The sequence below is a fragment of the Theropithecus gelada genome, chromosome 5 (assembly GCF_003255815.1).
Source record: "Theropithecus gelada isolate Dixy chromosome 5, Tgel_1.0, whole genome shotgun sequence".
Lineage (NCBI taxonomy): Eukaryota > Metazoa > Chordata > Mammalia > Primates > Cercopithecidae > Theropithecus > Theropithecus gelada.
In genome coordinates, this window is record NC_037672.1 from 1,620,164 (window position 1) to 1,634,220 (window position 14,057).

The following is a 14,057-nucleotide window of genomic DNA, read 5'->3' on the forward strand; positions in this document are numbered from 1 at the left end:
ATTCAGGAGGAGTTGGTGGAGAATTCACAACTTTAAATGCTTTTATTACTGAGCAAGAGAGACTGGAAATAAATGAACAAAACACTCGACACAGGAGGCAGAAACAGCCATAAAGCAGATTCACGGGAGGCAGGAGGGGCGGGAACGAAGATAAAGGCGGAATTAATGAATTGGAAACAAGAAGAATGGGTGAGCCCATCAGTAAATCCAAGAGCCGGTTCTTCCCAATAAATAAATAAATAAAATAAGCAAGACTCCAAGCACCTCATCTACAGAGCGGGAAGCAAGGAAGCCCGGGACCGAGAGGGGATCAGAGCAGCCCGGGAGATTGAAAGTGACAGCTAATGCATTTGATATTCCTCATAAAACTGACCATTCTCCAAGACCATATAAATTACCAGAATTAACTTAAAGAGGTTTAAAAAAACATATATCCGTAACTGCAGGAAAAGAGAAAAAGGGGCACGATTGGGGGGTCTGGCTACAGGACTTCACTTCCCGTTCAGCACCAGTGCAGGACCCACCATTCGGAGCAATGAGGCCGTGCCTGGGGGAGCGCCAGGATCTCAGGGACACCCGGGAGGACCAGCAGAACACCAGGAGGGGCCCAGCGAGGGGCTCTCTGGCAGTGAGTAGCAGGCAGCATAGGGAGTGAGGGGTCTGCAGCCTGTGAGGGAACCGGGGCCTCCTCACTGGCTTTCTGGGGACTGGCAGGGAAACTGGATTAGAGCCCACAGTGGACTCTGCCTGCCTCTGACCCTGACCTTGGGGTGTGGCAGGAGGTGTCTAAGCTGCTTCGTGCAAACAGGACTTCCCTGTATGGGGTCCAATGCAGACAGGGCAGGGTGGGCAGGAGGGAAGAGGTCTCTGCTGGGGGCTTCTGTTACCCTCTGAGCTCCATCTCTGCCCCCACATCCCCTCCACACCCATACACACACACGGGGGAAAGCAGGGGAGGGGCGGAGTCAGCCCTGAGGTCTCATGTGGCTCTCAGGGCCACCACCTCGGCCACCATGTTCAGTCATCAACCAGCAGCTCCCTCCCTGTTCCTGTCTGGTTCCACATCAAGATCATACGTGCCTGGGCCATAATCTGGGGATGGTCCTTTTTTCCATTCCCTGAATGGAATTATGAAAAGCCAAATTGCCTCCCTTATGCATTTTGTGGAGGTCGCCTATAAAATCATCCGGGGGCCAGGCGCAGTGGTTCACGCCTATAATCCCAGCACTTTGGGAGGCCAAGGCAGGTGGATCACCTGAGGTCAGGAGTTCAAGACCAGCCTGGCCGACATGGTGAAATCCCATCTCTACTAAAAACACAAAAAAATTAGCCAGGCACGGTGGTGCACACCTGTAGTCCCAGCTATTTGGGAGGCTGAGGCAGAGGAACTACTTGAACCCAGGAGAGAGAGGTTGCAGTGAGCCAAGATTGCACCACTGCACTCCAGCCTGGGCAACAAGAGTGAAACTCTGTCTCAAAAAATAAAAATAAAAAAATAAACTCGTCTGGGGCTGAGGCTTTCTTTGCAGGAAGATTTTAAACTACTGTTTCATTCTGGTAAGTGGCTGCAGGACTATTTACAGGTTCTCTTTCTCCTTGAATCAGTTTTTGGCAGTATTTTTCCATGAATTTGTCCATTTCCTCTAAGTCGTTCATAATGTTCTCTATCTTTATAATTTCTGCTGCATCTCTAGCTCTGCCTCTCTTTTCATTCCCAGTAGTAGTATTTGCTCGTTCTCCCCTTTTCTCAATAAAGGTGAAAGACTTTTGCCAATCATTTAGTCTAGCAAGGAAAAAACGTGTGGGTCTTCTCTGCTGTGGCTTTGTTGTCAGTTTCATTCATTTCTGGGTTTGGTTTTGTTTTGTTTTGTTTTTTTGAGACAGGGTCTCAGTCTGTCATCCAGGCTGGAGTGCAGTGGTGTGATCTTGGCTCACTGCAGCCTCAACCTCCGGGGCTCAAACAATCCTCCCACCTCAGCCTCCTAAGGATCTGGGACTACTAGCATGAGCCACCACACCCAACTAATTTTTTTATTTTTAGTAGAGACGGGGTCTTGCTATATTGCCCAGGCTGGTCCCAAACTCCTGAGCTTAAGCGATCTTCCCCGCTATTGGCCTTCCAAAGTGCTATGACTGCAGGCGCCAGCCACTGTGCCCGGCTATTTTTCACTCCTATTTCTTCTAATACAGTCACTGAGGACTGTAAACTCCCTTCTACACACCACTTGGGATCTACTCCACAAGCATGGATCTGCCGCGCCCGCTGCCATCCGGTTCTAACTCTTTTCTCACTTCCATTGATTTCTTCCATAACCCATGAGTTATGTCAAGTGCGTTTCTGAAATTTCTTAAACACACGAGGTTTTGTTTGCTTTTTGGTATTGAGTTGTGGTCAGAAGATAGGATCTGTATGACACTCACACATTTTTTTTTTTTTTTTTTCTTTTTCTTTTTTGAGATGGAGTCTCGCTCTGTCGCCCAGGCTGGAGTGCAGTGGCGCGATCTCGGCTCACTACAAGCTCCACCTCCTGGGTTCACGCCATTCTCCTGCCTCAGCCTCCCGAGTAGCTGGGACTACAGGCGCCCGCCACCACGCCCGGCAAGTTTTGTATTTTGTTTAGTAGAGAACGGGGTTTCACCCTGTTAGCCAGGATGGTCTCGATCTCCTGACCTCGTGATCCACCCACCTCAGCCTCCTAAAGTGCTGGGATTACAGGCATGAGCCACCACACCTGGCCATGACACTAATTCTTTGAAATGTACTGGCATTTGCTTTCTGGCCTATTCTGACAGGCTCCATGTGTGCCTGAAACTAATGTGATTTCCCAGCTGGGTGAGCCCCATTCCATAGACGTCCCTCCACTCAAGCCCAGGAACCAGCACCCTCAAACCTCAGGTATCCTTATTGTTTCCTTTTGAGTCTACTTGACCGATTAACCACTAAGAGGATTACCGAGCCCTCTGCCTAGGATGGTGGGTTTGTGAATTTCTCCTTGCAGTTGGCTGGGTTTTGCTGCAGCTTGTGGCTTTTGGAAACAGCTAACTTCATGGTGTTGCCCCATTCACGGGAGATCCCGTCCGTCCTTGTGTGTCAAGCTTCCCGCTGTGTGTGAACTCACTGCTACGCCCTCCATCTGAGCCCACGGCCTCAGGCACCTGGCTCACTGGACCTTCCGGGCCTTCACACCGGCTCTCCTGAGTGGAACTCACTTACTTCCCTAGATCCCATGCCCTCACCTCCTGAGTCTAGAGCAGCACCCAGGAATTGGCCAGTCCACCTCTGTCAGAGAAGAAAGTGCACGCCTGCCCAAGACCTGGGGTTTTCTGGTACAGAGGGGTCCGTGTCTGCGTCTGCCAGGCCAGGCATCAGGAGGCCATGGGGCCAGCATGGGGCTCAGGGTCCTCAAGGGAGACCTCCCTCCCTCCACCCAAAGGCCAGCCAAGGGGAGAGCTGAAATTCCTGCTCTTGCTGGGGGTGGGGGGTCCCATCTGCAGGGCTGGAACAGCAAGAGTGCCCCTCCAGTGTCACCCATGCCCCCAGCATCTGCCCCTCCTCCCTCCAGGGCACTGGCTGAGATGCACATGCAGCGGCGAGCGCGAGAACGAGAAGCTCCTGCTGCACCAGAGGACAGGCAGGCCCCTCTCCTGGTGAGGGCCACCGCCTCAGGGGTCACAGCTGTCTGGGCCTGGGAAGTACCTGGGCAGACAAGCTCTCGGCAGAGGGAGGTCCCGGGCTCTCAGCTGGGCTGGGCTGCCTTTCTTCCAGCATCCATGCTCGGGGGCAGATGGCCAGAGAATAGGCCCAGGACAAGGAACAAAAGGTTGGACAAGCACAGGGCCTGTGACCGCAGGGGGCTGGCTGGCTCTGAGGTCCTGGCACAGAGGCTGCCACCCCAGGTTGCCAGGGAGGCTCCCAGCCAGGCCATCCCCACCTCCCTGGGTCTTCAGAGGCTCTGGGCAGGGCTGGAGGGAACAGTGGGGTGAGGACGGCCCTCGAGGGGCAGAAGGAGCCTGGGGGAGGATGGAGGCGTATTCAGGAGAAGACACAGGTGTGGATGCCCAGGGAAGGATGGGGAAGCCATGCCTCTCTCATCCCAGTATCCCTGTCCCACCTCACCTCAGCCCCTTCCCCTCAGGAGCCCTCCACAGGGACAGGAGCCCTCCACGGGGACAGAAGTCCTGCAGTGGGGAAGGCCCCAGGAAAGGGAGAGGGCTGGGGGCCTCAAGGCAGCCCGGCGGGGGTGGGCCGCTGCAGCAGTGCTGGGGGCTAGGGGCAGGGAGGGGCCTGTCTGGAGGATCCCAGCCTTGGAACTGAGGAGTGGCCTCACAGGCCTCTGGCATAGGAAGGGAGCTGTCCCAGGGTACCAGGCACAACCCCGGCCCTCCCACCACGTCTGCCCAGCCCAGTGGATCCTACAGGGGCTGACCACTGAGGTGGGTACCCAAAGCAGGTCCCAGGGACACAGGGGCTGCGCTGTGTTGCAAGACCCCCATGCCCTCCATCCACCCGTCTGCGGCTCTGGGGTCCCCCCGCAGAGGGCCCTGGGACCCCCTGCCTGTGGCCAGTCGAGGAAGGACCAAGTCCAGGCCCACCGTGGGTGACACAGCTGAGCAGCCCCCACCCCACCAGCACTTCCTGCAGCTTCAGCAGCAGCCTCTCTCCATCCCCAAGGGGCCAAGCATCTACCCGAGGCAGGAGGCCAACCCCCCAGGCTGCCCCCGGCCTCAGGCAGGTGACTCCACAGGGCCAACCAAGGGTCTCAAATGCCCCTGGTGAGGGTCCTGGCCCCCCATCCCAGGAGACACACAGACATGCCCAGGGGAAAATACAGCCCTGGGGACAAGCCACTCCCACACACACGCCACCCTGTGCCAAGCAGACAGGGGACCCATGGGTGCCCTGAACCTTCCGTCTCATCCCACCCGCAGAGGACACAGCAGGTCGGCACTGCAGAAGAACCGGCTGCCCTGCCCCGCTGAGGGCCCCACCCACCAGACACCCTACGTCAAGGGCACCGAGGGGAATGGCCATGGGGCCTCAACCCCAGTAACCCACAGGAGGCGCCTCCAGCCCCACTAACCAGCCAGCGGGGAGGGTTCTGCCCAGGAGAGCCAGAGGTTTGGGGAAGGAGGAGATGAGGTAAGGCAGGAGGTGAGAGAGGTGGGGAAGCCCTGGGGGATGGTGGCAAATCCAAGGGTTGCAGGCAGGACCAGAGGCTTCAAGGGAAGGGGAGCGTCGGAGGGGTGGGAGGGGGGCTGGTGACTCCACACGTAAACCCCAGCTCACCCCACATCCCCTCGCTCCCATACACCCAGGCCAGGCTCAGAGCTGCTGAGGGGCCCGAGGGCCCTGGGCTGGGGTAGGAGCAGAGGCACTGGTCTCCCTCCTCCTGCCTGTCCTTGAAGGGGACTCAGGTAGGGGGACTTGGCTGGGACCTGTTCCAGACTCCAGGTGACACACTGGACAGATCTCCCAAACTTGGGTCACCATCCAGCGGGAGGGGACACTGGGTGACTCAGCCGTGCCCTGGAGAGTGCCTGCAGGGAGGGGGCGAGGCCCCACCTGTCCCCAGGGCATCCAGGCCTGGGTAGGGACCTCGGGGTCCTCTGCAGCCACGGCCACAAGCCCTGCCTCATCTCTGACACCCTCCTCGGCCTGTAGCCGAGGGCCCAGCGGGACCCTGGCAGGCCTGACACCACCACCATGCCAGCCCCACAGCCCCGTCTCCCATTGCTGTCCAGGCTGCCGTGTCCTGCAGGCCAGTGGCCGGTGCCCTGGAGGCCACTCCGGCCCCACAGCCAGCCTCTGACCTGAGGGACCCTGTCCTGTACTAAGTCATCTCAGAGCACCACCCAGCCCACCCCAAATCCCAACACCTGGATGGTGACCCCACTACGCAGGTGACTGTGGCTTTTGCTAAACTACCCGGAGCTGATCTCCACAAATTTAACCCAAAACACAACTTTCCTGTGCAGTCTGGCAACTGTGTCAAAGTCCAATGCCAGAGGCCCTCCCTTCCCTCCACATGAGGCCAGCGGTGGCTCTGGGGAGCAGGTGACACTCTCTTGAGCCCCTGTTCCATCAGTGCCAGCACAGGAGCCACCCAGGGCCTGCCAAGGACAGGGGGGCTCCTGACCCCGGGCCAGCACAGCAGGACAGTAGGCACTGCCTCAACGGAGGAGGGCAGGGCTTGGCCAGGGACGGGGCTCCCACTTGCTAAGGCCCCAAACTCCCCAGCCCCATGCCCCGTCTTGCAGGGCAAAGGCAGGAGGGTCACCTGAGAGCCGGAACCCCACTTTCACCCAAGCAGCTCGGCCTCAGGAAAGTTGATCCAAAAAAAACCACATCACTCACATCACTCGCCACCTTCACCCACCTTTGATCTGTGGCCCATGTCAGTTAAGAAAGTGGCATTGATTAACTTCAATGATCTTTCATGAATTTTACTGGGGAAAAAAAAAAATCAAGAAAATTTCAAAAAATTATTAATGATTTCTTTTGCTATCACAAACTCGAAACCTCTACAATTTCATTAAAAGTGCAGGAATGAAAAACAGGAAATCCCTTGCCCTGTCTGGTTCTGAGCCAGAGACCAGAGGCCCGAGGTGCAGCCAGGCCCACTTCAGGTGGTGGAAACAAAAATTAATCAGAAGTCATACACTCAAATAAAACGCCTCGTATTAAACTCAGAGTGGGTGCTGACGGGAGCTGCCGGCAGGACGGCCTTCCCAGAGGCCTGGCACCGCTCCCCACCTGAAGGCACAAGGGCCCTCCCAGGCCACGGGAAGCATGGACTCACGGCAGCTCGGCCTGCCCCAAAGGCCATCACCGCCACCGGTGGAAAACCAGGCAACCACAAGCTGGTGGTTCACTGGCACGTGGGTGACAAGGTTCATGGCCACAGATGCCCATGCACAAGCCCCAAGCACCATGACCCCTCGGGAAGGAGGGGACACACAGGGCCAGTGGGGCCCTGACCACCAGCGCCTGGGGTTTCCTAGCAACTAAAGCACTCAAGGCGCCCTGCACGGCAGACTTTTCATGAGGAACACAGACCCGTGTTAATCTGTTTGCAGATTCATGTTTAATAAAATGCCCTTCTGAAATGCATCCAAAATAGAGAAGCTTTCTCCCGAACTGCAAAAGCCATAAAAATGCAAAATACTTCTTTAGGAAAAACTGAATCAAAATTATGCCTCAATGTTCCAAGTCACATGAAACCTACTCTGTGCCCCAGGGCAGGTGCAGGCGGCAGCAGTGGCCCAAACCAGCCCCCGCCAGCCTCAGTTGTTCTCGATCTGCTCCAGGTCCAGCTCCCCGCGGGCCCGGAGGAAGACACCCTCCTCCCCGGCGCCGTCCCCATCACTGGGGTCCCCGTTGCTCCTGCTCGAGCCATCACCGGTCACCGACTCCCTTGAGGCCCACAGGTTGGGGTGGGCAGGGCTGGTCCTGAGGCCCCTCTGGCTGCAGCCAGGCATGGTGATGCCAGGGAAGCCCTGGGATTCACACGGGGAGGACACAACCATCTTCACTGGGGCGTCATCCTCATCGTCATCTTCGTAATTGAGGGAGCAAAGGCTTTTTGAATTTTTTAAAGTCTGCAATAGAAAAGATATGGGCTTAAAGCATTTCTAGCAGATCACTTGGGAGGCAGCGTCCCACCAACCCATCAAGGGCTCGGTGTGCTGGAGCTCTGGCCATCCCCAAGACCACACAAAGCAGGGGCTTGTCCCCTGTACATCAGTCACAGCTCGCAGAGCCCCTTCCTCAGACCCTGCCCACACGTGCCCTGGCCCCTTAGCTCTCCTCGGCCCCTGCCCAGCTGGTGTGGGCAGAGACGCACAGCCTGGCCCTGCCCAGACCAAATGGACCAGGCTGGTGGGCACCTGACACCTAAGCAAGCCTCAAGACGCCCAGGGGCTCACAGAGGACAGCCTTGTCCCAGTCTTGTCCTCGGCAGGTGGCCTGGCCAGGGAGGGTGCCTCGTGCCTCCACTTCTGACAACAGCCCCACCCAGGGCCGCTCTCAGCAAGCACCTCACAGCCACCTCTGAGGCCCTGCAGTGGCTCCGTCTCTCCTCCACCTGCCCCCATAAGGCCCCTGGAACCCCACCTCGTCGATGTCCTCACGGGCCCGCCAGACGCAGCTCCCACCTTCTCTGTCCTTGCACCTCCTCTCCTAATAGTTACTCTAATAGAAACGCATGCAAATCCTTCTCATCTCAAAACACATGCAACAGACAGGTGCACACACAGGGGTCTCCCCTGGGCAAGGCCCACCCTCGTCCCAGGCGGGCAGCTTCCAGTACCTCCATGCCACGCCCAGGCCTGTCCACAGCAGGTCCCTAAGTGCCAGGCTCCGGCCCTCCCTCTGCTCTCCGGAGGTGCCGCCACCAGCCCCTTCTCACTCTGACCCCCAGTCAAATCTCACTCAGTAGCCCCCCTTCCCAAGGCCTGTTAGGGATAAGGGGTTCCCCCAGGCTTCACCCCCGAACCGGAGCGCTGAGTGGCAGGCAGTCTCCATCCACCCTGGCATGCTCTCTTGGGCGTCTCCAGGGCCCTGAGACCCAGCAGGTGTGTCCAGCTGGGGCATGAGTCCACGGCCATGGCCAGGGCAGCAGCCCCTCAGCACGCCTGGGCCCCCACCCCCTGCCATCTCCCAGTCCTTGCCTCAAGTCCCCTGTCTGTGGTGCCCAGCACCGTCCACGCCACTCGTCCACTGCCACTGGGAGCAGCCTTCCCACCCAGCCCCACCTCCCTGGTCACCTCCAGGCCTCCTCAGGGTCAAGGTTCCCCTCCTGGACCACACCCACGCTGGCCTCAGACACCTCACCTCATGGCTCTGGCTTGTGAGGACACGTGGGTGAGGGCACGTGGGTGCCATCAACCACAACTGCAGGGCACAGGGGCACTGTGATGCCGATAATGAGACCGCAATGACACAGCAACCTTGGCCACCTAAAGTTATGACCTAGAGCACAAGCTCACCAATTCCACAGGACCCAAGAAACTCCCCAAACCACCTTCGTCCAGAGCAAGGAAACGCCCCACAGACAGGAACCTCAAATACTTCCTGGAAACACTTCCAGCGACTGATTTTTATAAAACCACATGGCCCTCGGGGACAGAGCTCCTTTTTTCTAAGGATATTATTGGGCTCTAAAACACAAATGGACGCCGGGCGCGGTGGCTCACGCCTGTAATCCCAGCACTTTGGGAGGCCGATGCAGGTGGATCAGGAGGTCAGGGGATTGAGACCATCCTGGCGAACACGGTGAAACCCCGTCTCTCCTAAAAATACAAAAAATTAGCCGGGCGAGGTGGCGGCGCCTGTAGTCCCAGCTACTCAGGAGGCCGAGGTAGGAGAATGGTGTGAACCCGGGAGGCGGAGGTTGTAGTGAGCTGAGATCGGGTCACTGCACTCCAGCCTGGGCGACAGCCAGACTCCGTCTCAAAAACAAACAAACAAATAAATAAATAAAAGACAAATTGACATATTTTCTGTCTTTGTGGTTCTACTATAAAAAGTGAATCACTGAGAAGTAAAATTCTAAAGAATAATTTTTTTTTTTTGAGACAGGGTCTTGCTCTGTTCCCAGGCTGGAGTGCAGTGGTGCAATCATAGCTCACTGCAGCCTCAACCTCCCAGGCTCAAGCAATTCTCCCACCTCAGCCTCTCAAGTGGCTGAGACAATAGGTACACACCATCATGTCGGTCTAATTTTTGTATTTTTTGTAGCGATGGGGTCTCACTTTGTTGCCCAGGCTGGTCTCAAACTCCTGGGCTCAAACAATCCTCCTGCCTCAGTCTCCCAAAGTGCTTGGATTACAAGCATAAGCCGCCACGCCCAGCCCCACTCAAATGTTTAAAGATACAACTGGCCACATGTTTTGGTCAGAAAATAAGGATGCATAATTTCTTTTTCATTCAAATCAAAGTGAATTTGCCCATCGACATCACTTGTACATACAAGCCCCAGGGCCAGCATGAGGATGTGGCTGGTTTCCTGGGCCCCTGCTGGATGGCGTGGAGGTCCAGGTCTCACTGGCTAGGTCTGGTGCCACCCATGACCTTGCAGACTCTGGCTGCCGTGCTGCCCACTCAGGATGGCCTCCAACCACGGCACCGCCAGGCTGCACTACGCATGCACCAGAGGTGGCTGGGACGCTACACACCTTCAGGGGCCAGGTTTCCTTCCATTTCAAACCACAACATTTTGTTTTGATTCAGGGTCAACCCTCTGGACCGAATGCTCTGACCTGACAGATGGCGCGAGAGCCACACGAGGCCTCGGACACGGGACTCGCGCTCGCGGGCGCAGCTGTGCGGCTAGTGCGTGAGAACAGCAGGCTCTGAACGCCTCTGGATGGCGGTCGGTGGAGAAACAACTGCTGCCCACAGACACGGCAGCTGCAGGACTAGACGCCCAACACCGCTAGCGAAGGCCACATGGAGCTGAAGGGGCCACCCATACTGTAGAGACCATGGAAACCGAGGCCCGTGGGGCCAGTGCTGGCCTGGACTGCGCCGCCCGTCCGCCTCACGCCCCCTGTCCCTTGGTACCAGCCCCGGGGCTCCGTCCCAGCTCCTGCTACCATCACGCTGGTTTGATGGTCGCCTCCATCTGAGGTTAAACACAAAACAGTTGTCCAAAACATAAAGGTCAAGCCTTCAAGTTCTAAATCAGGCTCCAAAGCGCAGAGGCCTTTCAAACTGTGTGCGAAGCCCTTCAGTCAGTCTGGGGAGTGCAGGGGCCCCAGCTGACAGCTGGAGGGCCTCCAGCATCTGAAGTGGGTTAACTCAGCTACCAGAAGCCGGTGAGACCCTGGAAGGTCAGGGAAGCCTCCTATGAGCTGACCTGACGTCACTCAGCAAACGTCCAGGCCCTGTCTCAGCCACATCTGTACCTACCCCTTGCCAAAGCCTCTGGCTTTTGCCAAACTGAAACACTGGTTTACTCTCGTGAAAGCGCAAGCTCCCTCCACCGTGTGGGTGGGGCTAACGTGGTCCCCTCACAGCCAAGGTGGCCCTGGCCGCTGGGCCACTCTGCAGCAGGGCCAGGCAGCAGTCAAGGGTGGGGAGGGCTCCCCATGGCCCTGGCAGTGCCTGGAGCACAGCACAGTGCGTGTTGAAACAGGCAGCGAAGCAGAGCCAAGCACCTCCCGCCTGCCAAAGGGAGGAACGGGCCAGCCAAGCCAAGCAACAGAGGCCCACAGGGCGCAGGAATGTCCACGGCAGGGGCAGGGACAGAGGCCACAGCAAGCTCTGTGCACGTGTCAGGCAAGGAGGCCAGTGTGAGAAGAACTGACACCCTAGACCCCTTGTTGCCTCTGGTGAGCCCCCTCCCAACCCTGCAGAAGAGAGGTTCATTAGGAAAGTACGGACTGGAGCATTCTAGACAGGGGAGCTGGCCGACGGCACATGAGAAAACGGGCTGAGTGAGCCCTGCTCAGACATCCTGCTTGGGCTGTGAGGGGTACACAGCCTTACAAAGCCGGGAAGCTGGAGGCCAAAGATCCTCCCTGTCTCCCCAGCCCTCCACACAGAGGCAGGAGGAGGGGACTCTCCGCCCGACCGTGCAGCCACTGATGGTGTCGGCTCCTCACCCCAAGGGGAATGGGGCAGCCGGTGCCCGTCAGGAGGTGTGGAGTGAGTGCCCAGCAGTATGTCCCCTGCCCAGCACTCGCTTCCACCCCCTCACTCACCACCTCTGACCACTCTGGGCGTGGCTCCTGGAGAGAAGGTCTGAGAAAACAAGCAAGAAAAATCAGCAGCTGCAAATTCCAGATTTTCAGTCTGTACTGTCTCAAACATTCCGTGTTCTTGATGGTCCCTGCTATAGTTTGAACGTGTCCCTCCAAATCTCTACCATGGTGTTGGGAGGTGATCAGGTCCTGCGGGCCTACACAGGACACGAGTGCCTCATAAAGGGCTGGAGGGAACCAGCCTCAGTCCTCCGCATCCTCCACCTCCTCCGCCAGGTGAGGACACAGCCACAAGGGGCCATTTTGGAAGCAGAGGCCAGGCTCTCACCAGACGCCAGACATGCTGGGGCCTGGCTCTTGGGCTCCCAGCCTCCAGAACTCGGAGAAATACATTTCTGTTATTTATAAGTGACCTCGTCAGTGGTATTTTATTACAGCAGCACAAACAAACTAAGTCAGTCCTTTTCTTGGTACCAGGAGCTGCTCTAAGCTTTTGGTTCTTCAGTTTTCATCCAGGAGGCACAAAAAAAAACAGCTCAGCAGGTGCAGGAGAGGCCCCCATGGAGGACAAGCCTCGTGCCCTTGTGACTGAGGCTGTGGAAGGCACCGTCTGTTCACTAAACCCAAGACCTCCAAAAACGCAGCGGGCCTGAAGGTATAAACACGGCCACACGCACCTCCAGCTTGTCCTTAGGTTCTCGGCTGCGAGGTAACTGCTGGCCCCGAAGCTGCCTGCCTGTCTGAAGAACTCCTCAGGCTCCAGGTGACCCGGCTGCAGGGCCACACAGGGAGCTCTTTCTTTCTCTGCAGCAGCCTCGATCTCTCTAGAGGCGGCTGAGCGCCTTCGCTACATGGCAAAAGCTTTGCAAAGCCCTAAAAGCACACGCTTTTACAGAAACCAGCAGCTGCTCCCACATTCTGCTGGAACGATAACTGATGTACATATTGTCAGTCGTCATATTTTAATTTCAGCTTTGAAACATAGCTTTGCCAATAAAAACAGAAAACGTAGCTTCTCCAGTAAAAGCCAGGCGTGGTGGCTCACACCTGTAATCCCAGCACTTTGGGAGGCCGAGGTGGGTGGATCACCTGAGGTCTGGAGTTCGAGACCAGCCTGGCCAACATGGTGAAACCCTATCCCTACTAAAAATACAAGAAATTAGCCAGGCATGGTGGCAGGCGCCTGTAATCCCAGCTACTCGGAAGGCTGAGGCAGGAGAATCGCTTGAACCTGGGAGGCAGAGGTTGCAGTGAGCCGAGATGGCGCCATTGCACTCCAGTCTGGGTGAGAGAGCGAGACTCCATCTCGGGGGGAGAAAAAAAGCAGAAAATCCTAAATGTTTTCTGTGAAAACACGCACTGTCTCCAAGGGAAAGGCAGGGAAGGCAGTGCCCCTGCACCCTGCTCAGGAAGAGAGCAGCCCTCTGACACCTGGGAAAGCTGGTGTGAGCCTAGACTCAGAGCAGACGGCAGGGGGTAGCGGGGGGTTGAGGATGACCGCCAGACCGTCCCAGCAGTGCACGCAGACTGCACAACACAACGCCAGGGACGCTGGACCAGAGCTGGGCTGCACATACCCAGTCCACCAGGTGCAAGCACAGCACAACCGGGGTGCAGGTGTGAGTGAGCACGAGCGTGCAGGGGTGCGCATGAGTGGGGGTGCACACCTGAGTGTGCACATAAGCATGGGGGTGAGTGTGCATGGTGTGTGTGGGTGTGCCACCCAGAGTCAGGACTAATTGTCCGGTAACACACAATTATAAAAGTTGTAGAGAAAAATCAGAGCATTTCTTTTTGGCCCTGAGGTAGATAGGAGCTTGACACAAACAGGAAGTGGCAAAGCCTGGGCCTGGTGGCGCATGCCTGTAATCCCAGCACTTTGGGGGGTGAGGCAGGAGGATGGCTTGAGCCCAGGACTTTGAGACTAACTTGGACAACACAGTAAGGCTCTGTCTCTAAAAGATTAAGAATATTAGCTGGGCACAGGAGTGTGCACCTGTGGTCCCAGCTACTCAGGAGGCTGAAGTGGGAGGATCGCCTGGGCCCAGGAGATGGAGCCTGCAGTGAGCTGTGGTTACGCTACTCCACTCCAGCCAGAGCAACAGAGAGAAAGAGACCCTGTCTCCAAAACAACAAAACCAAACCAAGAACTGACAGGTAACCCAGGCTGGGAGCCACCTGTTCACCAAAGGTACCACCTGTTCAGGTGGTATGACACAGGCAGGGGCAGGTGGGTGTGGGTGAAGACTGGTTGGCTGACAGAGAGGGGGTGCAAGATGGCAGATGTGGGACAAGAAGAAAGGTGGGAGCCAGTTTTTGGATGGGATGAGCAAAGAGCTGGAAAGAGGGAG

General features: G+C 56.9%; 1 protein-coding gene across 2 annotated transcripts in view; it reads right to left on the reverse strand.

Moving 5' to 3' along the window:
* Window positions 1-6,486: 6,486 nt before the first annotated feature.
* Window positions 6,487-14,057, reverse strand: part of FAM53A (family with sequence similarity 53 member A) — a 44,213-nt gene continuing 36,642 nt past the window's right edge. For both annotated transcript variants that reach the window (XM_025386091.1, XM_025386092.1), the window contains one exon: window positions 6,487-7,599. In XM_025386091.1, the coding sequence (XP_025241876.1) occupies window positions 7,285-7,599 (315 nt within the window). In that variant the 3' untranslated portion in view covers window positions 6,487-7,284. The remainder of the gene's footprint in view (window positions 7,600-14,057) is intronic.